Source organism: Sceloporus undulatus, chromosome 6 (genome assembly GCF_019175285.1).
Source record: "Sceloporus undulatus isolate JIND9_A2432 ecotype Alabama chromosome 6, SceUnd_v1.1, whole genome shotgun sequence".
In the NCBI taxonomy this organism is placed as follows: domain Eukaryota; kingdom Metazoa; phylum Chordata; class Lepidosauria; order Squamata; family Phrynosomatidae; genus Sceloporus; species Sceloporus undulatus.
In genome coordinates, this window is record NC_056527.1 from 100,891,478 (window position 1) to 100,915,476 (window position 23,999).

Genomic DNA, 23,999 nt, shown 5'->3' on the forward strand with positions numbered 1-23,999 from the left:
TAATAGGGAATCTTCTCATCATTATTGTAGTTGCAGTTGATTCCCACCTACACACCCCCATGTACTTCTTCCTATTCAATTTGGCCATGTTGGACATAGGATCAATTTCAGTTATGCTTCCTAAGGCTATGGCCATGTCTCTCAAGAATGAAAGGTCAATTACTTATGCTGGATGTGTGGCTCAAGTTTTCTTTTATGTTTTCTTTTTCTCATTAGATTATGCTGTATTAACTATTATGGCGCATGATCGCTATATTGCAATCTGCAACCCACTCCAATATGAGAGAATTATGCACAAAGAAGCCTGCCTTCAGATGGTAGCCATCGGGCTGATTGTTAGTCTTCTTTATGCCACATTACACACTGGTGGTGCCTTTGCAAGTAGTTTCTGTTCTAATGTTGTCAATCAGTTCTTTTGTGAAATTCCACAATTAATAAAGTTATCCTGCTCAGGCCTTTCTGTAATGGAAGCTGGGATTCTTATCCTGTCATGTAGCATAGGCTTAGGGTGCTTTGTCTTCATCATCACAACATATGTGCAGATCTTTGCTGCTGTGCTCAGAATCCCTTCTTTACAGGGTCAGAAAAAGGCCTTCTCTACTTGCCTTCCCCACCTCACCATTGTCACAATGTTGGTAATCAGTGGGATCCTTGCGTATGGAAGGCCTCCTGCTGGTTCTTCTGATCTGGACATAGTTTTTGCTGTGATATATAGCATAATACCACCCATGTTAAATCCATTTGTCTATAGTGTAAGGAACAAAGAGATCAAGATTGCTTTGAAGAATCTGTTACAAGTTGTTCTTTCCTATTAAAAAATATTTTAAGTTGTTTCACGAGAACTGAAAACAGTAGTATCATTTTTCAGATATGAATATTTCCCTCTGAATGTCTAACCCTCCTCTTTTCTCATCAGAATATATACCTGTTCTGTCACACAGGTTGGTCTCTCTACATATTTCTCTGTGGTGTTTATTCTAGCTTTATTTACCTGACAGTACATAATCTGTTAGAAGGAACATATTGGCCCAGAGATAATAAATACACCTTCACAACTTTTATCCACAAAGCACAATTACTGAAGGGCTAAAAGGAATGTGGGGTGCTTCTGCCTTGACTATATAAAAGCAGCCTGGGGGCAAAATGAGTGGTTACTGTTTGCACCTCAGCATCTGGCCACTCATTGCTTGTAGAAGTGTGTCCAGGTATATTCCTTGCACACCTCCAACCGCACAAGAACACGCACAGAACAGCCAAAACATGCCACAGGTGATTAGTGGCTGGGATTAATGGGGCTGTGATTAGGAAGTCCTAGCTGTTATTGTAGAGCTAGGGCAATGAATATTTCACGAAGAGATATCTTATCCTGCAAATTTCCTCAACGTACATACAAAGAAAGTGGAAGCACCCAATGAAATTTGCAGAAGAAACTCGAGACACTGCTGAAGATGTCCAGAAGATGGTTGTTTTATTGGTTAAAAAATCATAGTGCTAGAATTGTGTAATGTGAAAGGGCACCTGGTGAGATGATGTCATGTCATACGGTTTTAGGATAATACTTGTGTGTATGGGAGTTTGGAAATTCAACACAGTGATGGTATTTTCAGTGGAAGACCTAAGATCTTCCCACATTTTCCTCTGTACATTCAAAGCTCCCATTCTTGTGACCACAGGTGTGCACACTATATATACCTGAAATAAACCCCAAAATACAAATTCATGGATATATATGAAGGACATAGTCCTTGAAATGGGATACAGAACTGAATTTAAAATGTTCCCTGAAGTAATGAACATATACTTGGTCAGGATAGAACTGAAAAAGAAGTGCTCAACTTCAATTGAGCTGGACCCCTTTTGTAGGTGGTTGGCCCCTCAGTCCCACACTTTCCAGCATGCTCCACAGATAGAGCATTCATGTCTAAACATGCAAGGATGCCTGGTACATACCCCTTTGAGACCCAAACTCCTATCAGGAGGCACTATTGTTGCTCTTGATACACCAGTGGACTGAGGTTTGGCTGCACTGGACTGTGTGACTGATATGTGAATACTCCCCCCCCCATGAAGGTCTGGTTGGGGGTATGATCTACATCCATAGTTGCAGTTGCATTTGATCCCAGAGTAAGGCTTGATTAATAGATGTCACTCAGATTAATCATAAAGCAGCCACCCAGCCCCTAAGAAGTCTACATAAGCCCTATAGATAAGATCTATATATATTAACGAAAAGAACAAGGTCAAGGCCCAATCAAACCTGAGTCTGAAAGGAAATGTAGCCCAGGGTCTGTCCATCATTTCTTCAACTTCTCCTTGACATTCATTTCATTCCAAATCATAAAAAAGAAGAGTAAAGATGTCAATATCCTTTCCCTTGCAAATCTTTTCTATCACTGGGAGGAAGTGGACATCTAATGCTTTCCCTATGGCACCTCTGAATAAGGATCTTTGGCGTATGTAATAACTGAAGAGACCACCATACACTCCCATTCACCAGTCTGCCAAAGAATATTGGCACTGAATCTTAATATGACATAGCCAAAGGCCATTGAGCATGGAGATTCTCAACTCCCTGCTGTAGCACACATTTCACATGAAAACCAGGGGTTTTATTTTGCTTTTTTTCACATTCTGATACATTACCTCTAAATCATTTGCAACAGGGCTTAGTTATACTGTACTTAAATTTAAAAAATGTCAGAGAATGCTAGATAGAGATTTCACTTATAAATGTGATCATTTTTCATATCTTCAGAAATATTTGATATGTTCTCATTGTCTGTTCAGTTTTTTATAATAAAGGTTGGCCTTTATTGATGGTGCACAGTTGACAGTTCTTTGTTCACCTAGGCACAGCCTGGGTGCCAGCTTCTAAGAGCCAGATTTCAGAGTGGAGTGATCCTAATACTCCTTGGAGTTCTGGATGCATGCTGCCGAAAGCAGTATCATAGCGATATAGCGCCGCATCACCTGCGAATTCTCTGGCCCTCAGGACATGAAGCAAATGGGCTGTCATGTCAAGCCCTCTCAGGGAAAGCCATAGCAATGACAGCCCGAAAATGGTGAAACCCTCCAGCCAATTATCAAAAGTACGGTCAACCGGAGGAGCAGGGGGACCTTCTTCTTCCCCTTGGAGGAGGTGACTGCTAAGGCATCATAACCTGAAGGAGAACCAAACTAAAAACATCAACAAAGCAACCCCTGCAATAAGCTTTCTAGTCTTAGGAGGAGATGAGAGCCAGGAGGGCACCGCCAGGTGCACAAACTGGCAATCCTTCGCTTGCTGGTCGACCCAAACCCCCTGAAGACGGGTCGCCAGGTGCTTCGCTTGATGGCCCAATGTGGCAAGCCTGGGACCATGGCTGTTCAACCCAAAACCGATCCCTGCCAGTAGGTAAGGTTGCGCTGCCAGCATCTTGAACATGTTGAGCAAGTTGGGAGGAACAATTCCGTCAATGTTTTTCTTTGCCTTGTGCTTCTTCTTGCGTCGCCTCCATCTGTTGATCACTGTCATCGTCCGAACTGGAGGACGACGATGATGACGAGTCGCTGGAGCTGGAGGACGGAAGACTAGTGATGGCCACGCTACTGCTTAATTATTGTCTGAGCCGATGGAAGTGGTTGGTTGGAGGTTGGAGCTGAAGAATTGGCAGATGGTGGAAGTGAAGCAAGCCCTTGAGGATGCAGGTGGCTGGGTGATGTGGCTTTCGCAATCAGCTCGGCAATGGAGTGAGACAATTCTGTAATCGCTGAATCAGATAACAGAGCACCACTGAAGATGGCCTGGCATGTGAAGATCTGGATGCAGCAATATCTATAGCATCGGATGGGAGTGTTTATAGAGAGGCAGTGGAGGTAGATTTTGGGGCAAGCACCGCAGTGTTTCCCCCTGAACGTCCAGCTTGGCCACCACATGCTGATGCAGAGGATGTCTTAATGTGCACCGATTTGTTAGGCATGGTGCAGCAGGCAACCAAAGTTAGCAATAGTCAACAGCATGAAACTCAAAATTTGAAGGAGGCTGAGAGAGTGTGACCACTAGGCAGCCATGGACTTGAAACGCTAATTGTCTTTCAACAAAAAACAAACAACTATGAGTAAAATAGGCTGAGAGAATGTGACCAGAGATACTGTCCTCCCTCCTGGGAAAGCCAGAAAAAGAAAGCAAAGCAAGGTTCCAAAAGCCTCACTGCAGGGCAGGCAGCAAAATGGAGGAGGAAGCAAAAAAGGGAGGGGGAAGCCCACAAAAGCTGGCAGTGAGCCCACCCGCTTGGCTCCTGCCAAGGCGAAGACTCTCGGCCTGGAACAGGGAGGGGGAAAGGAGTCCCCTAGCTCGCCTCCCTGAGGAATAGGGCTCTGCTCAGCAGCTGAGCCAAGCTGCAAATGGTGCCGGAGAGAGCGCCACGTGGCCTTATATAGGCCAGCCTGAACGCGGGGGGCGGGAGGGGAGTCGCCCCGCCCCCAAGAGCAGCCAGCCAATCGGTTGCCTTGGAGGACCAGGCGACCATAGAGAGGGCCTCCATCTCCCAGAGTGACCGTGTGGAGGCAGAAGTCCCTCCCCCTCCCCCCGGCCAGCCAATCGGGAGCCAGCGTGCCCCAGCAAGACATGCTGGGGCGCGTCAAGGCCCGTGCATCGCCGGGCCCCCACCGGCAAAGCGGCCAGCCCGGGGGATTCAAGCAGCCGCTTTTTATGTGCACACACATGTGTATGAGAGAGAGTGCAAATGTATGTGTATACTTGTGTGTGAATATATGTACAATTCATCTTAATTAGAGGGGTCCTCACTCTGATGTCCTCCATGTCACTAGGTTTATCGTGAACTTGATTCTAAAATGTCCTTTATTTGGGCAGATAGTTAGCCCTTCGGTAGCTCCCATAAATGAGAATAAAACCCAGACTGGATTTACTGCTCCATAGATATGGAGGGCCCAGCCATGACTAGAGTCCCATGCCGTTAAAAATTTCAACAGTGATTCAACAACATAAACAAATATTAAATCTCATGAAAAACCGTCTCTATCTCCTCTAGCTTAAAACAAAGAAAGTACAGTGGGCCTTTGGATCACTGGGTTTTGGTACTAGGACCTCCCACAGCTACCAAACTCCAAGGTGCTCAAGTCCAATTATATAGCATGGCACAATAAAATGGTGTCCCTTCATAAAGTAGCAAATCAAGCTTTACTTTTTGGATTTCATTTTGGAATAATTTCAAGCCGTGAAGTTTGAATCCATAGATGCAGAATCCATGAATACAGAGGGCTGATTGTAGCTTCTTTTTTTGTGCCCTTCTTCCATGTTTGTTCAGCTGCCTAATCTTCTTCAAGGACTGACAGTTAGTTAATAGCTCAATCCAGGCAGGAATAGATATGAAATATCAATTCTTTCAACAGTTCCTGATCAGCATTTTTGTTGGAACCACAGATGTTGCTCCCCACTGTTACTCTCCAAATCCAAATGAGATAAACATCCTAGTGGTATGCAGCAGACCATTTGGAGGCAAGGGTTACTCCAGCTCCTCATACATTCAGGACACTCCAGAGATGTTGCTATGAGTATGAATATGAAGAAACTCTGTTCTGCTGCTGATGGAGCAAAATGTCAATCAGAGTACTTTCTTTGGGCTTGCACTTCACTGGCTGCACAACCTCAGCTTGAACGCACCAAAGTGCATCCCCAAGCCCCAACCATAACGGAGGTCAGGATACCAAAGGAAGTGCAAAGGTTGGATGGTTCCCCTACCCATGATGACCCATCCAACCTTTACACTTCCTTGCTATGCCTGATCCTGTTGTATGGGACTGTTGTGTATGGAAATCCTGGATACTTCCTCTTACAATGATTGAAGAATACTTAACAGCCAGAACATGAATTTATGCCAGGATAGGTAATCAACAGAAATCCAGTCACTATCTGGAACAAATTAATCACTTTTTTAAAAAAAGTTGTTATAGAAAATTTGAAACTGAAATAGTAAAGATAGGCCCAAAATCCTACATCAGACCTGCATAGCAAAAGCACATTGTGGAGTAGGTGACAATGCACTATGCCATGTTAAGGGATGGTGATTCAAAGCCACTGATGCAATCCAACTGCACAGGTGCATAGGCTCCCATTGTGCAAAGATAAAATGTACACATAAAATGAAGGGATCTTGTAGCTCCTAATCTAAGAGACAGTTGTGATGGCCCTAACACAAACCTCTGAGCATAATGCTTGCATAACTAGGCTAGTGCAGCCTTGACGGGGGAAAGGAGAGAAGAGGCAGGCAAAACTCCACCATGCCTCCACAGGGACAGATGAATGGCCCTCCCTCCATTACAACTGCCACTGCCCTGGCCTCAGAAGTAGAGAAGAACCAGTAGTATCTGCTGGACCTGATCCCTCCCCATTGCTATCCCTTCTTTTGTGTTTATGTATTTTTTTTAGATTGTAAGCCTGAGGGCAGGGAACTGTTTAATTATCAAGTTGAAGTTAATTGACAATTTGTAAGGAGGAATTCAGCATTGACTTCTGATCAGTGTGCTCATGGAAAAACCTCAGAAGCCAGTACAGCTTAATTATACCCATTTGGCACACTGCTATTATTTTTTGTGGCAAGTGTGGGTCTGTACATGTTATGCAGGAAGTGTTTTTAATACTAATGTAGACCAAAGCAAAGAATAGATCAGTGGCACATGTGTGTGCTTCTTCATATATGACTAAAAATATCTCAAGGAGAGGATAAATGAACTCACCACCACTGCCACACGATCTTCTTTGGATGCTGGAGAGGAAGCTGAATTACGATTCCGGCCTAAAACTACTTAAACTGTTTGGGTAAGTTTGATTATTTTGGTATGTCTTTTGCTGCCATTCTCTATATGTCCATTTGTTCATCCATCCATCCACCCATCATTATTAAATGATTCTTTTAACTAATATATTGGCGTATCCCAGAGACAGATTTTGCAAATCTTTCCTATAGTGGGACAACTAAGAATAAAGTAGGATTATGATTTTCTGTTTGCTAAAATTTTTTACATGATCTCATCCATGAAACGTTAAAGCTGAGGGAGATCTCATCAGTATGCTGTGTGATTTAAACATTCAGTGACAGTGCAATAGGACTCACTAAGGAGTATATAGATATGATTGTACCTGTTAATTTCCACATAACTGCCCATTAGTGGGACAATGCCTATCGGATGCAACCATTGCACAACCAAAAAAGAAAAAGAAACACTCCACTAGTTAGTGTGTGTTGATGAAAGAGTGAGAATAAGTCAGAACATGGCTCATCTTGCCTTGTAATGCTTAATTTTTGTCGATCACCAAAACAGTAGCCTTGGGTAATTCACACTTTTAGCAGCACTGTTAGCCAGTTCTTCAAAATTAGCATTAGCTTCTGTTGATTTCTAAATATCACAAATCCACACTAGATTAGTATTGCCCAAGCAATTATTGAAGCAGAAGGTAGAATAAACTCATTCCAAATCACAGCACAATAAAAGATAATGTCTGGTGAGTCCACTCTCCAGTATTAGACTTATTAATCCAAAAGAGAGCATGGGAAACCACTTCTGAATAATTTTTTTTGCCTAAGAAAACCCTATGAAATTCATAGGGTTGCCATAAACTAACAGGTGAAGGCCACACACACACGCCATACTCTTCAGGATTGTCCAGCTTCAGGAACACAAGCATAGTCCATTGCTGTATTCCAAGAAAAAGAAAATCCAAGTTCAGTCAGTATAACCTGTGCAACACTTATAAAGAAGGGAAGGCATGATATCTTTAAATTTTGATATCTAAATTAGCCAATTTATGTCAGCTTGTGCATTTGTTAGTTACAAGCCATTCTTCTGATTTACTGAGTAGAATGACATATAAATGGCTTATCTCAGTTTTTTACCATTATATTCCATTACTGCATTGAGGAAGCTGATGTTAATCTACAAAGCCGGTATCACAGTACTCCCCCCTTCTTTTCTTTTTATACTGAAACAACTAATTACAGAATACATAGACTTGAATTTTAATTGTCAGTCTGTGAAATTCATCAGATGCTTGCATTGGGTAAAATATTTTGCTGGTTTATTTCAGATTATGACTTTATTGATAGATACACATTTTCACATTTCCATCTGCCATCCTCTTACCTTCCAGATGTTTGACCTCTATTCATCTAATAAATCCATTTCCCCCCAAATGAATGTATTTATCAAGAAGAGATACAGTTCTCTTGTCAGTTCCTCTCTGTTCTTCCCCCCTCTTCAGTTAAGAAATGTGTCAACAGCTGACCCAAGGGCCCAAACAGAAAGGCCAAAATAAAGCTGCTTTGGGTCACTTTGGAGGTATGCTGTTTAATGCTACATGTGTCCTATATAGGCCAGAAGCCACGCCAAAGCCGCGCTCCATTCTAAGGACTAGAGTGCAGCTTTGCCATAGCTTCTGGCCTCTTAAGATGTGTGTGTCATTAAATAGTGTATTTCCAAAGTGACCAGAAGCAGCTTTATTTTGCCTGTTGTTCGGGCCCAAAATCTATTTTCAGTTGTAAAGCAAGGAATTAAGATTTTTCCTTCCATGGACACATTCCAGTTCCACTGACGGTTGGAATCTTTTCACACACAGATTGTCCTCTCCTTTTCACTCCTCACAGACAATGTGACCAAATTTCCCCTCTACTTTTCACACCCCAACTGCTCCATCAGGTGTGACAAAAGGAACAGATTATGTTAGCCAGACATTTCTTTCTTGCCTGCCTCCCAGTCCCCCTTTACTATCACTCTAACTCATCTTTTTCTCCTTTTTGGAGCTCATTTTTTAAAAATAAACTGGCTTGAGTTTTGACCAAGTTTAAAAAACTCGACTTCTGGACTCATGGAATTTTTTGAAATTGTACCAAACTATTTATTCACTTTGGCTGAGATTCAAACAAGTTACTGACTTATGTATACTTAACTAAATTCAAATGTAACTAAATATGGTCTTTTTGGCCTGACACCCCCAGTCTTGGCATACTAAGACTCAGCCACTGTGAGCAAGGGGATCTGTCCTAAGGTTAATCTGAATGCAGCAGACTTATATCTCCATTCTCTACCTACCAATGACAAGGTGCGAGAATCCGAAGCAGCATCCGTTGTACTTCACCCCACGCCTGAGATCAAGGAGTGAAAATGTCAGTTTGCTGGGCCCCAATTGACGGGAGAACAGACCTCCATTGCTTGCAGTGGTTGATGCCCAGGAAATAAAAATTGGGGGACTTCACAATCTCCACATATTCCTCTAATTATTTATTATTATTATTATTATTATTATTAGCCATTCATATGGGGATTCATAGTATCTTCCCCAACCATATTTAAGAAAAGGTAATTTAAAATAACCCTACTTAGATGAATGATCGAAGTTTGAGCCGGTCGTGCCTTACTATATTATTTACACAACTATATAACTGTAAGGAATTTTTCCATCTTCATTATTAGTTATAAAAGGGCTCGGCCAGCCGGTCCTCCAATTTCCCCTTTTTTAAGGTAAGAACCACTTTATTCCATTCCAGCTGTATTTTTCATTTTTTCCCCCTTTAAACTATTAGAAATTAAGTCCAGTTGTATAATAGTGTTTAATTTAAGAAGCCATTCTTCTATTGTAATGCCTGTGTCCTTCCAATGACTTGCTATGATCAATCTAGCAGTGGTTATCAAATATAGTATTACCTTCCAGTATCTGCGTTCATCCTCATTCTTAATAAAAAGGTCATATTCAACAAATAAAGTTCTGGCCTTTTTTATAACTGATAGTAAAGATTTTGTTGAATTATGTATGAACTTCTTCCCAAAAAGTTTAATTTTTATACATCCCACCACTATGCATCATTGTCCTCTTTGTCTCCTGACATTTCCAGCATTTGTCAGATTTTAGCTTACCCATTTTTTTAGTCTTGCCGGGTATAATACCACCTGTTGCTGATCTATAAAGTTTTCTTTATAACTTATACATGGGTAAAGGAGTTTGTACGAGACAGGCCCTTTCCCAGGCTCCAATGGTATTCTTTCCCCATATCTTTCGCCCAGTCAACCATATATTGCTTAATGGCTCTTGTTCAAAGTCCCTTTCTCTCAGCAAGGTATAATATTAGAGATCTTCTTTTCATTATCTCCTAAGTAATTGTCCATTTCTGATAATTTGATATCCACACCCGATGATTTCATATCCTGAATAAATCTTTCTTGATTGATAATAAGTGTACCAGTTTATAATGATTCCTTCTGCAATCAATTTTCTCTGGGCTTTAAGGTTAAGCCGTACTGACATTGTTTTCAAGTATATCGCTGTATCTAACCATTTGTTTTGCATATCCCATCTATTTGCGAAAGCTTCTGCGTGAAACCCACCCTGGGATTTGGGATAATTTATCTTTGACAATTCCAAGTTTTAAATAACCCCCCTTATTGGGTTATTAAAGAAATCTTTATGCACTGCGCTTTTATTATACCATAAATAACCGTGCCATCTGTACCGCAAGACTGCTCCTTCATAATTTAAGATATCGTTGTCCTAATCTCACCCAATCTTCCAGCCAAGATAAGTTGCAGGCTAACCTTAAGTTTTAATATCAGGTAGCGCACAGCCCCCATTTTGCTTTTTTTCCTTTAAATAATTCCATTTAATTCTGGGCTTGCCACCTTCCCATATAAAGCTTCGCATATCTCTATTCCATTGTTCTATTATTGTATTATTGATATCGATGGGAGATTCATAAATAGAATAGCAGTTTCGAAGTATAGACATTTTGACCGCATTGATTTTACCCAATAAAGACAGGTGCAGATGTTTCCAGTTGTTCAATTTTCGCTTAACACCTTCCAAAGAGTTTTTATAATTATATCAAATAAGTTCATATTATTGTCAGAAATATTTACCTAAGTACTCACCTTTTGGTTATTTCACACCCCGATTTGGCCCTTAATAATGCTTCTCTCATTAGTAATATTTTTAACCATTTTTAGATTTTTCTTTATTATTTTAAATCCCGCTAATCTTCCAAATTGATTTAACTCCATCATTAAGTTCTCAATATTCTAAGAGGATCTTCCAATACCACCATTAAATCGTCAGCGAAGGCTGGCACTCTAAGCCTTTACCTTTTAGCCTGATACCTGATTATTGAGTTTCTTATATTGTTTAATAAAAATTCCAAGGCCAGGATAAATAAAAGGGGGGACACAGGGACAACCCTGTCTCGTCCCTCTACTGATATTAAAAGTGTTTGACTGTTCCCGTTTACTATTAATTTCCCTGATTGTTTATTGTATATTTCCATTATATTGGCAACAAAGTGGGCTCCCATATTCATTGCTTTAAATAATTGAAACAAAACTCCCACCTCACAAAATCGAACGCTTTTCCGCGTCTAAAAAAAGGAGAGCAACTTTCTTTTCGTTGTGAGTGTTATAGTAATCTAGGATGTTAATATATTCTTGTATTGGTTTGAATTTTCTTGCCTGGTATAAATCCATTCTGGTTTCTATGAATTATTTCCTCTAGCAATGTTCTTAACCTTCCCGCCAAGACGCCGCAAATACTTATAATCATTGTTCATTAAGGCTATGGCCTATAGTGTTGTTAATTATCGTTTCGTCTTTGCCTTCTAGGGATCAGTGTTTTAATGTGTTACCCCCAGGATGATGGCTTGCCTTCTAATTTCACTGAATTACATACTGTAGTAATGGTATTTGTAGTTTCTTTTCAAATGTTTTGTAATTTCGCGTAAGACCATCCTCACCTGGGGCTTTTGCATTTTTAAGTTTCCATTGCGGTACTGTTTCCTCCACGTTATTTCTGCATTTAATTTATCCTCTGATGTCCTTTATTACTATACATTTCCTTTCAAAAATTTCCTTTATCGATTATCATTGAGTTTATTTCCTTTTCCGTAAATAAGTTCTCAAAAAGGAACAAAAGCCTTTTGATATTTTTGTGGTCGCATATTTCCATATATTTATTTGATTTTAGTTATATTATTTTTTTCTTTTTAAGCTTATGCCAACCATTCTTATCTTATTTGCATTTTCAAATGGTTTTGTTTCTGTTTTGCAGCTTGAAGCTATATTTCTGCTATTTTTTTTCCAACTGCCTTGTAAAATTTTAATTTCTCTTTGTATTCTTTCTTTCTCTTTTTTCCTTTTCCTTACTAGTACTCTTGCTCTTTTACTTTAAGTTCCGCTTTTAATTTTATCTCTTTTTGTTTTCAGACCTATTCAGTTCTATCATTCTTTGTATGAATAAACCCTTACAAATGCTTTTCCAGCATCCACACCACTTTCATTTTGTATCCTATCGCCATTTCTTTAAAGAAAAAATTTAATTCAATTTTATTTTATTAACAAATTCCTCATCTTCCAGTATTCTTCATTTAGCTTCCAGCTTCTTTTCCCATATTTAACTAAATCAAAATCCACTTCTAAACATTATGATCTGAAAAAATTCTTGGCCAAATTTCCATTCTTGTGTGCTTGTGTCAGCAGCCTTTTGGAGGTTAATATTAAATCTATTCTAGAGTGCGATTTATGCGCATCCGAAAAAAAGTGTAACCCTCTTTAGACCCTTTCAGATGGTCCACATATCAAATAAGTTCAACGAATCTTTTATTTCAAAAAAACTCTTGGGTAATTTGCCCTGAAATTTTTGGCTTTCCTTAGTGGTCTTTCTATCCTTTATGGGGTTTAGAACACCATTAAAGTCACCCAACACGATCAAATTTTCAGTTCCTAAACGTTAATTGCGCATGTAGTTTTTGTAGAATTACCTTTCTCTCAAGGGGACCGACATTACATAACATATATTTTGTATTACAATTTGATTTCTATACAAATCCATCTACCGTCTGTATCTTTGCCACAAGCTTCGGTTCCCATTTTTGTTTAACAAACATTGCAACTCCTCTTTTCCTTTTATTAATGATGGCATGAAATAATTTCCCTAATTTATTATTCCTCAAGTATTTCACATCTCCATCTCTCATTTTAATTTCTTGTAACATAAAACATCAAAATTTTTATATTTAAAAGTGCATAACTTTCCTTTTTCTTTCCTGGCTAATTCCTTAACGTCCAGGTTGCTATCTTGAATCCCATTCTTATAAATTGGTTTACTTTTAGTCAAAAGAAAAATGGTAGAATATATTCTGTAGAGAAAATATGTGTTAATCCACGGAGATTACCCAATCCTCCTTCTCCTCCTACCGCACCTAAATCTGGGGTGGCGCGTCTAAATCCAACAAATCCTGGCTACCACTTTGCGCCGGTACGATACCTAAGCGATTTTCCTTCCTTGTACTGAACCGTTTCCCTCCTCCTCTCTATCTCTTCTCTCTCTTTTCTCCTTTTCCTTCTTCCTCTCCCGTGTTCCCAGTTTCCCTGGTTAGCTTTTCAAAAAAAATTTTTTGCCTGATCAATTGAGTTAATTCTGATCTCTTGGCTGGTAATTAAAGATTACACCTTCTATTTTATCCCAACGGTAGAGTATCCCTTTTTTCTGCAGAAGCGCGGTCAAAAATTTATATTCCTGCCTTCTTCGAATTATTTGAATTGGCAAATCTTATAAATTCCACGATTTTATCATTCACAATTAACTTTTTTATAATCACGTTTTAATTATGTCCCTTATTCTTGTGCTGGTAAAGCAGATCGTTATCCTATCTAGTTTTTTCTCTAACGCTATCCTAGTTGAGACCCTAAAGATCATAATTTGTGCCTCTAAAATGTCCTCATCCAGTCCATATATTCTGCTATGATTGGGATTACCCTGTCATATAAACTTTCCCCTTGTTCCTCTTTCAAGCCTCTGATCTTGATAGCCCGTTCTCTATATCTAACTTCTTGTAGGAGACCATTTTGTTGTTCCCTTAACTGTGCTCTTTCTAAATGTCAGTCTTTTCTCTAAATTTTCTGTCCTTTTACCACCTCTTCACTCAATTTTGATACCTGATATTTCTTTAGAAAGATTATCAATTTTTCCCCATACATTATTGACACATAAATTAGATATGGTGAACTCTGTTTCACAAATGATGGCGCAAAAACTGCTTGCAGACTTCTTTGTCCAAGAAGAGGGTTTTATTAAAATGAAATGTGATCATGAATTCCAGCCACTATTTTTTTGTTGGTTTTTTAAACAATATTTAATTCCTCCTCTATATAACATAACACTCAAGGCAGTTTACAACATGAGGCACCTCTGAAAGACCAATGATAAAAACATTTAACAAAAATAATGAATTTACCTACCATTAAAACACGGGCATTTTAGAACGATTTTATTTTATTGAAAATGTCAGCATTAATATGTGGGAAAACACGGCCTGACCATCAGTCCTAAAGCGTGCCCTACTGGTTTAGACCAAAAAAGAAAGAGATGGCAATGAAATATCAGAAGACGGGGGAAATGGTGGTGGCCTTGGAAGTTGTTTTGGATCCAAGAAGAGTGCTTTGAATACAGAATTTGGAATGGATAGGTAGATATTCTGTGCTAAGTCTAGACAATATTATAAAATTTGATTTAACCTCTGAAAGCTCCCCCCCCAAGAAAGACAGAATAGTTAAAAGGCCGACAAATATTGTTTTCTCCCATGATACTGAACACAAAACATATATGCCTTTCTTATTGTTCTATTTGATATACTGGCCTCATTCCCACTTACAGATAAATTGGTGGTGCAATCCAAATTGATGGATCAATTTGACAGTGGAACGTGATTCCTACAACATTTTCTCGAACACATTCTCCCCCTCCAAAATAATTAACTTGTGGTTCCCATTCACAAATGAATTATTCAAAATGATTTGGTTCCAGCAGGCCAAAGGGGAATTTGAATCAATTTGCTGGATTTTTTGGTTGTTGCCATTCACCAACAACAACACACGGTTAACATGTAAATAATTCCTCTCAACCAAGTGTCACACGTATATATACCCCATACACCTTCACGTTCCATTCTCTGAAGAAGCCAGCCACAGATGCGATAGAAATACAGGAATAAATTCTTCTACAACATGGCCACATAGTCTGAAACCCCACAAAAGACTATGGATGCGCGCCTGTGAAAGCCTTCACACACCACCTATAGATTTGTCTGCTTAACATGAATTGATCTATATGAAACAATTATGGAACTCACTGTCAGAAAATTTGGGCATGATGGCCCAAATTAAACTGGTTAAAATAAACGTTAATATTCCAAAGCAGTAGTAACTATTCTTTATTGCTTCCTTACAGGTGATATCAAAGTACTGAAAACAGCATGAAATCTCACTTCCATATCCTCTTTTCTGCTGCTGGAATTCTCAGACATCAGAGAACTACAGATTTTACATTTTTTGTCTTCCTAGCACTCTACCTGATTGCACTAATAGGGAATCTTCTCATCATTATTGTAGTTGCAGTTGATTCCCATTACAACACCCCCATGTACTCTTCTATTCAATTTGGCCATGTTGGACAGGACAATTTCAGTTATGCTTCCTAAGGCTATGGCCATGTCTCTCAGAATGAAAGGTCAATTACTTATGCTGGATGTGTGGCTCAAGTTTTCTTTATGTTTTCTTTTTCTCATTAGATTAGCTGTATTAACTATTATGGCGCATGATCGCTATATTGCAATCTGCAACCCACTCCAATATGAGAGAATTATGCCAAAGAAGCCTGCCTTCAGATGGTAGCCATCGGGCTGATTGTTAGTCTTCTTTTATGCCCCTTTATTGATGGTGCACAGTTGACAGTTCTTTGTTCACCTTAAGGAAAAAGGGTTGTCATCACAGTATATTAGAGGCAAGTTGTCAGCCCTGGCCTTTTAAACTAAGGTTCTAGGATCTTCAGCTAGCAGAGGTGATTTTAAGGTTCACAAAGTTTAGAAGGGTGTTTAAATTATTTAAATAGTTTAACAGGTCAATAAAGTGGCACTTATTTAACCTAAATGCTTGTGTTTAGTTCCTTTATTCCCATTGAGGGACAGCAGTTGACTGTAGTCCATATTCTTCTCTTTCTCCACAGTACTTGATGGCACGAAGGAGCATTTTCAGTAAAGTATGGAAAATAATAATGAGGGCATAAAAGTTAGAGAACAAATAATATTACCAGCACAGTAATGAAGCTGGTCTACTAATTAAACCCACAGGGAATAATAACAATAATTCATGCTTGAGGTGGATGCACAAATGTTTTGGGATTGCAAAAGAGAGATTAAAGAACTTGAAAATTCCCAAGAGAGTTTTTTGCTTTCAAGGTGAACTAAAATAAAATACTACCCTGGATATCTTTGACGTTTCTTAATATTAGATTGTTGGTTTTTAAATTTATAACCTCCCTGAAAAATGAATGTATTGGGTAGATAAATATGTCTAAAAAATTCTGTCAGAATTTGTAGTTTCATTGTAGACAAAAATATTGTAATTTTTAAAGCTAAGAGCACTATATAATTGGTCGTGTCAAGTTGTATAGTTGTACAGTTATTTTGTTCCTTGTAAATTGTAGTACACTTCTTGAAGAGTGAATATTTGAACATGCAAAATACAGAATCATAGAATTATAGAGTTGGAAGAGACCGCAAGGGCCAGCCAGTCCAACCCCCTGCCATGCAGGAAATCTCAATCAAAGCATCCCCAACAGAAGGCCATCTAGCCTCTGTTTAGAGGTCTTTAAACAGAGGCCTGATGGCCATCTGTTGGGGATGCTTTGATTTAGATTTCCTGCATGGCAGGCGGTTGGACTGGATGGCCCTTGCAGTTTCTTCCAACTCTATGATTCTATGATTCTATGAGAACAATGTCCCTATGACTGTAATTAATGGATGCAAAAAATATGGAGCATTTGGAACATTTGTAGACTTCAGGAGCCAAGGTTTAACTCATTTACTTAACAGGAATAATTTTTTAGGTACAGTGGAACCTTATTATATGCGGGGGATCTGTTCCGGATCCCTCCGCGTATAAAAAAATCTGCCTATGCTCGAGCCCCATTGTTTCCAATGGGGCTCGTGCACGGCGGTACAGCGGCGCGGTGGCCGCGAGGCGCAACACGTGCGCGCGCCCATTCAATTGAATGGGACGTGCTGCCCCTTCCGCCCTGCGCGCGCCGGCGGCTTTGAGCGCCTATGCTCAAAGCCGACTATAAAAAGACCGCGTATGCGGAGGCGCCACTGTAATATAATCTTGAAGCTTATAAGGCCAGATCTCTCTCTCTCTCTCTCTCTCTGTTTGCCAGTGAGGGCGGTGCCACAATAATAACAGAAGCCACATGTGGAGGAAAGGCCACAACTTTATTTACGCAAATCAGCAACCAAAGGTAGGGTTGGCCAAAAGCATGAGGTCTGGATCATCCTACAAATGGCATGTCATATAGAGCAAGGCGTCGGGATGAGCTAGGGGCTAATCTAACGCCCTCTCAGAACCATGCAACCTGCTGATTGCATATGAAATCAAGCTCCTAGTCACTGGGAAGTGGTGTGATGTTATGGCCCCCACAATGGCCACAACGCATGCCCACATCGCTCCCGTGTCCCATAGGGACTCCCAATACAGTGCTACGCAACCTTATAGACCATGCCTACCAGATCAAGAACCTCTACTGCCGCCACAAGAGGCCATTCCGCAGAAACGCTTACCGTCAACCCTACCAATGCAAGCAATGCAGCAACATATGCACCAGAGAATGCTGCCTGCAAAAAATAATCTGCAAAAGGAAATATTCCAAAACATAGAAATGCCAGCGTAACAAAAGATTGTGCTAGCTGAACAGCAATAGCAGGCTAAACAATAGAGCACCTGAACAGCAAGATCAGCCCCAGACTGCCCACCAAGGGGGGGGGGGGAACGAGATGCACAACTGCCAGGGAAGGCAGTGGACCAGGGACAAGGAGAACCAGAGACAGTTATCCTCAAAATGAGACTGACAGCAAAAACTTGACCATAAATATGGCGATGCCAAAAGGCCAGGCCTAGCCGAAGGCTCCCAGGCAATGGCTAGTTGGAAGCACAATCAGCTCCCACATTGGGAGGAAGGGCGGGGCATCCGACCCGAGGTAAGAGAAGGTGAAGGGACAAGAGGGCAAGACAGCCTGGCGTGGGGCCCCTTGCACGAAGCACAAATGTGTTCGAACCTGCACTGGTTGCGGCAACACTTTCCAACATTGAAATCCTGGCAAATAAGGCCCGTTAGGTCAGAAGGAGCAGAGCTAGGGAAAGGGGCTCTAGGCACAGCCTGGGTGCCAGCTTCTAAGAGCCAGATTTCAGAGTGGAGTTGATCCTAATACTCCTTGGAGTTCTGGGATGCATGCTGCCGAAAAGCAGTATCATAAGCGATATAGCCGCCGCATCACCTGCGAATTCTCTGGCCCTCAGGACATGAAGCAAATGGCTGTCTAGCTGTCAAGCCCTCTCAGGGAAAGCCATAGCAATGACAGCCCTGAAAATGGTGAAACCCTCCAGCCAATTATCAAAAGTACGGTCAACCGGAGGAGCAGGGGGACCTTTCTTCTTCCCCTTGGAGGAGGTGACTGCTAAGGCATCATAACCTGAAGGAGAAACCAAACTAAAAACATCAACAAAGCAACCCCTCAGAATAAGCTTTCTAGTCTTATGAGGGAGATGAGAGCCAGGAGGGCACTCGCCAGGTGCACAAACTGGCAATCCTTCTGCTTGCTGGGCGACCCAAACCCCCTGAAGATCGGGTCGCCAGGTGCTTCGCTTGATGGCCCAATGTGGCAAGCCTGGGACCATGGCATGTTCAACCCAAAACCGATCCCTGCCAGTAGGTAAGGTTGCGCTGCCAGCATCTTGAACATGTTGAGCAAGTTGGGAGGAACAATTCCGTCAATGTTTTTTCTTTGCCTTGTGCTTCTTCTTGCGTCGCCTCCATCTGTTGATCACTGTCATCGTCCGAACTGGAGGACGACGATGAAGACAAGTCGCTGGAGCTGGAGGACGGCAAGACTAGTGATGGCCACGCTACTGCTTAATTATTGTCCTGAGCCGATGGAAGTGGTTAGTTGGAGGTTGGAGCTGAAGAATTGGCAGATGGTGGAAGTGAAGCAAGCCCTTGAGGATGCAGGTGGCTGGGTGATGTGGCTTTCGCAATCAGCTCGGCAATGGAGTGAGACAATTCTGTAATCGCTGAATCAGATAACAGAGGCACCACTGAAGATGGCCTGGCATGTGAAGATCTGGATGCAGCAATATCTATAGCACTTCGGATGGGAGTGTTTATAGGAGAGGCAGTGGAGGTAGATTTTGGGGCAAGCACCGCATGTGTTCCCCCTGAACGTCCAGCTTGGCCACCACATGCTGATGCAGAGGATGTCTTAATGTGCACCGATTTGTTAGGCATGGTGCAGCAGGCAACCAAAGTTAGCAATAGTCAACAGCATGAAACTCAAAATTTGAAGGAGGCTGAGAGAGTGTGACCACTAGGCAGCCATGGACTTGAAACAGCTAATTGTCTTTCAACATAAAAACAAACAACTATGAGTAAAATAGGCTGAGAGAATGTGACCAGAGATACCGTCCTCCCTCCTGGGAAAGCCAGCAAATAGAAAGCAAAGCAAGGTTCCAAAAAGCCTCACTGCAGGGCAGGCAGCAAAATGGAGGAGGAAGCATAAAAAGGGAGGGGGAAGCCCACAAAAGCTGGCAGTGATCCCACCCGCTTGGCTCCTGCCAAGGCAGAAGACTCTCGGCCTGGAACAGGGAGGGGGAAAGGAGTCCCCTATGCTCGCCTCCCTGAGGAATATGGGCTCTGCTCAGCAGCTGAGCCAAGCTGCAAATGGTGCCGGAGAGAGCGCCACGTGGCCTTATATAGGCCAGCCTGAACGGTGGGGGACGGGAGGGGAGTCGCCCCGCCCCCAAGAGCAGCCAGCCAATCGGTTGCCTTGGAGGACCAGGGCGACCATAGAGAGGGGCCTCCATCTCCCAGAGTGACCGTGTGGGAGGCAGAAGTCCCTCCCCCTCCCCCCGGCCAGCCAATCGGGAGCCAGCGTGCCCCAGCAAGGCATGCTGGGGCGCGTCAAGGCCCGTGCATCGCCGGGCCCCCACCGGCAAAGCGGCCAGCCCGGGGGATTCAAGCAGCCGCTTTTTATGTGCACACACATGTGTATGAGAGAGAGTGCAAATGTATGTGTATACTTGTGTGTGAATATATGTACAATTCATCTTAATTAGAGGGGTCCTCACTCTGATGTCCTCCATGTCACTAGGTTTTATCGTGAACTTGATTCTAAACATGTCCTTTATTTTGGGCAGATAGTTTAGCCCTTTCGGTAGCTCCCATAAAATTGAGAATAAAACCCAGACTGGATTTACTGCTCCATAGATATGGAGGGCCCAGCCATGACTAGAGTCCCATGCCGTTTAAAATAATTTCAACAGTGATTCAACAACATTAAACAAATATTAAATCTCATGAAAAACCTGTTCTCTATCTCCTCTAGCTTAAAACAAAGAAAGTACAGTGGGCCTTTGGCATCCACTGGGTTTTGGTACTAGGACCTCCCACAGATACCAAACTCCATAGGTGCTCAAGTCCAATTATATAGCATGGCACAATAAAATGGTGTCCCTTCATAAAGTAGCAAAATCAAGCTTTACTTTTTGGATTTAATTTTGGAATAATTTCAAGCCGTGAATGGTTGAATCCATAGATGCAGAATCCATGAATACAGAGGGCTGATTGTAGCTTCTATTTTGTGCCCTTCTTCCATGTTTGTTCAGCTGCCTAATCTTCTTCAAGGACTGATCAGTTAGTTAATAGCTTCAATCCAGGCAGGAATAGATATGAAATATCAATTCTTTCAACAGTTCCTTGATCAGCATTTTTGTTGGAACCACAGATGTTGCTCCCCACTGTTACTCTCCAAATCCAAATGAGATAAACATCCTAGTGGTATGCAGCAGACCATTTGGAGGCAAGGGTTACTCCAGCTCCTCATACATTCAGGACACTCCAGAGATGTTGCTATGAGTATGAATATGAAGAAACTCTTGTTCTGCTGCTGATGGAGCATAAATGTCAATCAGAATACTTTCTTTGGGCTTGCACTTCACTGGCTGCACAACCTCAGCTTGAACGCACCAAAGTGCATCCCCAAAGCCCCAACCATACAGGAGGTCAGGATACCAAAGGAAGTGCAAAGGTTGGATGGTTCCCCTACCCATGATGACCCATCCAACCTTTACACTTCCTTTGCTATCCTGACCTCCTGTGTGTATGGGACTTGTTGTGTATGGAAATCCTGGATACTTCCTCTTACAATGATTGAAGAATAACTTATACAGCCAGAACATGAATTTATGCCAGGATAGGTAATCAACAGAAATCCAGTCACTATTCTGGAACAAATTAATTCACTTTTTAAAAAAAATTGTTATTAGAAAAGTTGAAACTGAAATAGTAAAGATAGGGCCCAAAATCCTACATCAGACCTGCATAGCATAAAGCACCATTTGTGGAGTTAGGTGACAATTGCACTATGCCATTGTTATAGTGGATGGTGATTCAAAGCCACTGATTGCATATCCAACTGCACAGTGGCATAGGCTCCCATTGTGCAAAGATAAAATGTACATTATAAAATGAAGGGATCTTGTAGCTTCCTAGATTCTAAGAGACAGTTTGTGATGGCCCTAACACAAACCTCTGAGTCTATAATGCTTGCATAACTAGGCTAGTGCAGCCTTGATCTGGGTGAAAGGAGAGAAGAGGCAGGCAAAACTCCACCATGCCTCTCACAGGGACAGATGAATGGCACTCCCTCCATTACAACTGCCACTGCCCTGGCCTCAGAAGTAGAGAAGAACCAGTAGTATCTGCTGGACCTGATACCCTTCCCCATTGCTATTCCCTTCTTTTGTGTTTATGTATTTTTTTTAGATTGTAAGCCTGAGGGCAGGGAACTGTTTAATTATCAAGTTGTAAGTTAATTGACAATTTGTAAGGAGGAATTTCAGCATTGACTTCTGATCAGGTGTGCTCATGGGAATAAAATCTCAAGAAGCCAGTACAGCTTTAATTTATACCCATTTTTTGGCACACTGCTATTATTTTTGTGGCAAGTGTGGGTCTGTACTATGTTTATGCAGGAAGTGTTTTTTAATACTAATGTAGACCAAAGCAAAGAATAGATCAGTGGCACATTGTGTGGCTTCTTCATATATGACTAAAAATATCTCAAGGAGAGGATAAATGAACTCACCTACCACTGCCACACGATTCTTCTTTGGATGCTGGAGAGGAAGCTGAATTACGATTCCTTGCCTAAAACTACTTAAACATGTTTGGGTAAGTTTGATTAATTTTGGTGTATGTCTTTTGCTGCCATCTCTCTATATGTCCATTTGTCCATCCATCCATCCATCCATCCATCCATCCATCCATCCATCCATCCATCCATCCACCCATCATTAATTATAAATGATTCTTTTTACTAATATATTTGGCGTATCCCAGAGACAGATTTTGCTAAATCTTTCCTATAGTGGGACAACTAGAATAAAAGTAGGATTATGATTTTCTGTTTGCTAAAATATTTTTACATGATCTCATCCATGAAACGTTAAAATGCTGAGGGAGATCTCATCAGTATGCTGTGTGATTTAAACATTCAGTGACAGTGCAATAGGACTCACATATAGGAGTATATAGATATGATTGTACCTGTTAATTTCCACATAACTGCCCATTTAGTGGGACAATGCCTATCTGGATGCAACCATTGCACAACCAAAAAAAGAAAAAGAAATCACTCCACTAGTATTAGTGTGTGTTGATGAAAGAGTGAGAATAAGTCAGAACATGGCTCATCTTGCCTTGTAATGCTTAATTTTTGTTGATCACCAAAACAGTAGCCTTGGGTAATTTCACACTTTTAGCAGTCCACTATTAGCCAGTTCTTTCAAAATTAGCATTAGCTTTCTGTTGATTTCTAAATATCACAAATCCACACTAGATTAGTATTGCCCAAGCAATTATTGAAGGTAGATAGGTAGAATAAACTCATTCCAAATCAGAGCACCATAAAGGGTGATGTTCTGTGAGTCCACTCTTCCAGTATTAGACTTATTAATCCAAATAACATAACTTTGTTAGCCGCCCCGATTGTTCTCAGAGGGGCAGGATACAAATAAATATTATTATTATTATTATTATTATTATTATTATTATTATTATTAGAGAGCATTGGGAAACCACCTCTGAGTATTATTTTTTTTTGCCTAAGAAAACCCTATGAAATTCATAGGGTTGCCATAAACTAACAGGTGAAGGCACACACACACACGCCATACTCTTCAGGATTGTCCAGCTTCAGGAACACATGCATTAGTCCATTGCTGTAGTCCAAGAAAAGAGAAATCCAAGTTCAGTCAGTATAACCTGTGAAACTACTTATAAAGAAGGGAAGGCATGATATCTTTAAATTTTGATATCTTTAAATTAGCCAATTTATGTCAGCTTGTGCATTTGTTAGTTACAAGCCATTTCTTCTGATTTACTGAGTAGAATGACATATAAATGGCTTTTATCTCTAGTTTTTTTACCATTATATTCCATTACTGCATCTGAGGAAGCTGATGTTAATCTATCAAAGCTCAGGTATCACAGTACTCCCCTCCCTTCTTTTCTTTTTATACTGAAACAACTAATTACAGAATACATAGACTTGAATTTTAATTGTCAGTCTGTGAAATTCATGAGATTCTTTGCATTTGGTAAACTATTTTGCTGGTTTATTTCAGATTATGACTTTATTGATAGATACACATTTTTCACATTTCCATCTGCCATCCTCTTACCTTCCAGATGTTTGACCTCTATTCATCTAATAAATCCATTTCCCCCCCAAATGAATGTATTTATCAAGAAGAGATACAGTTCTCTTGTCAGTTCCTCTCCTGTTCTTCTCCCCCTCCTTCAGTTAAGAAATGTGTCAACAGCTGACCCAAAGGGCCCAAACAGACAGGCCAAAATAAAGCTGCTT

At 40.9% G+C, this 23,999-nt stretch overlaps 2 protein-coding genes across 2 annotated transcripts in view; one reads left to right on the forward strand and one right to left on the reverse strand.

Annotated features, from left to right (window-relative positions):
* The first annotated feature begins 44 nt into the window (after nucleotides 1-44).
* Nucleotides 45-815, forward strand: LOC121934293 (olfactory receptor 14C36-like). Its single transcript, XM_042474650.1, has one exon. The coding sequence runs from the start codon at nucleotides 60-62 to the stop codon at nucleotides 813-815; it is 756 nt and encodes a 251-aa protein (XP_042330584.1). The 5' UTR covers nucleotides 45-59.
* A 17,587-nt stretch (nucleotides 816-18,402) lies between these two features.
* The window catches only part of LOC121933747 (olfactory receptor 14I1-like), a 43,587-nt gene continuing 37,990 nt past the window's right edge, over nucleotides 18,403-23,999 (reverse strand). The window contains exon 5 of the mRNA XM_042473738.1: nucleotides 18,403-18,548. Within this exon, the coding sequence (XP_042329672.1) occupies nucleotides 18,403-18,548 (146 nt within the window). The remainder of the gene's footprint in view (nucleotides 18,549-23,999) is intronic.

Coding starts and splice junctions, on each gene's coding strand:
- LOC121934293 (XM_042474650.1), top strand. CDS start 60: ATGTACTTCTTCCTATTCAATTTGGCCATGTTGGACATAGGATCAATT.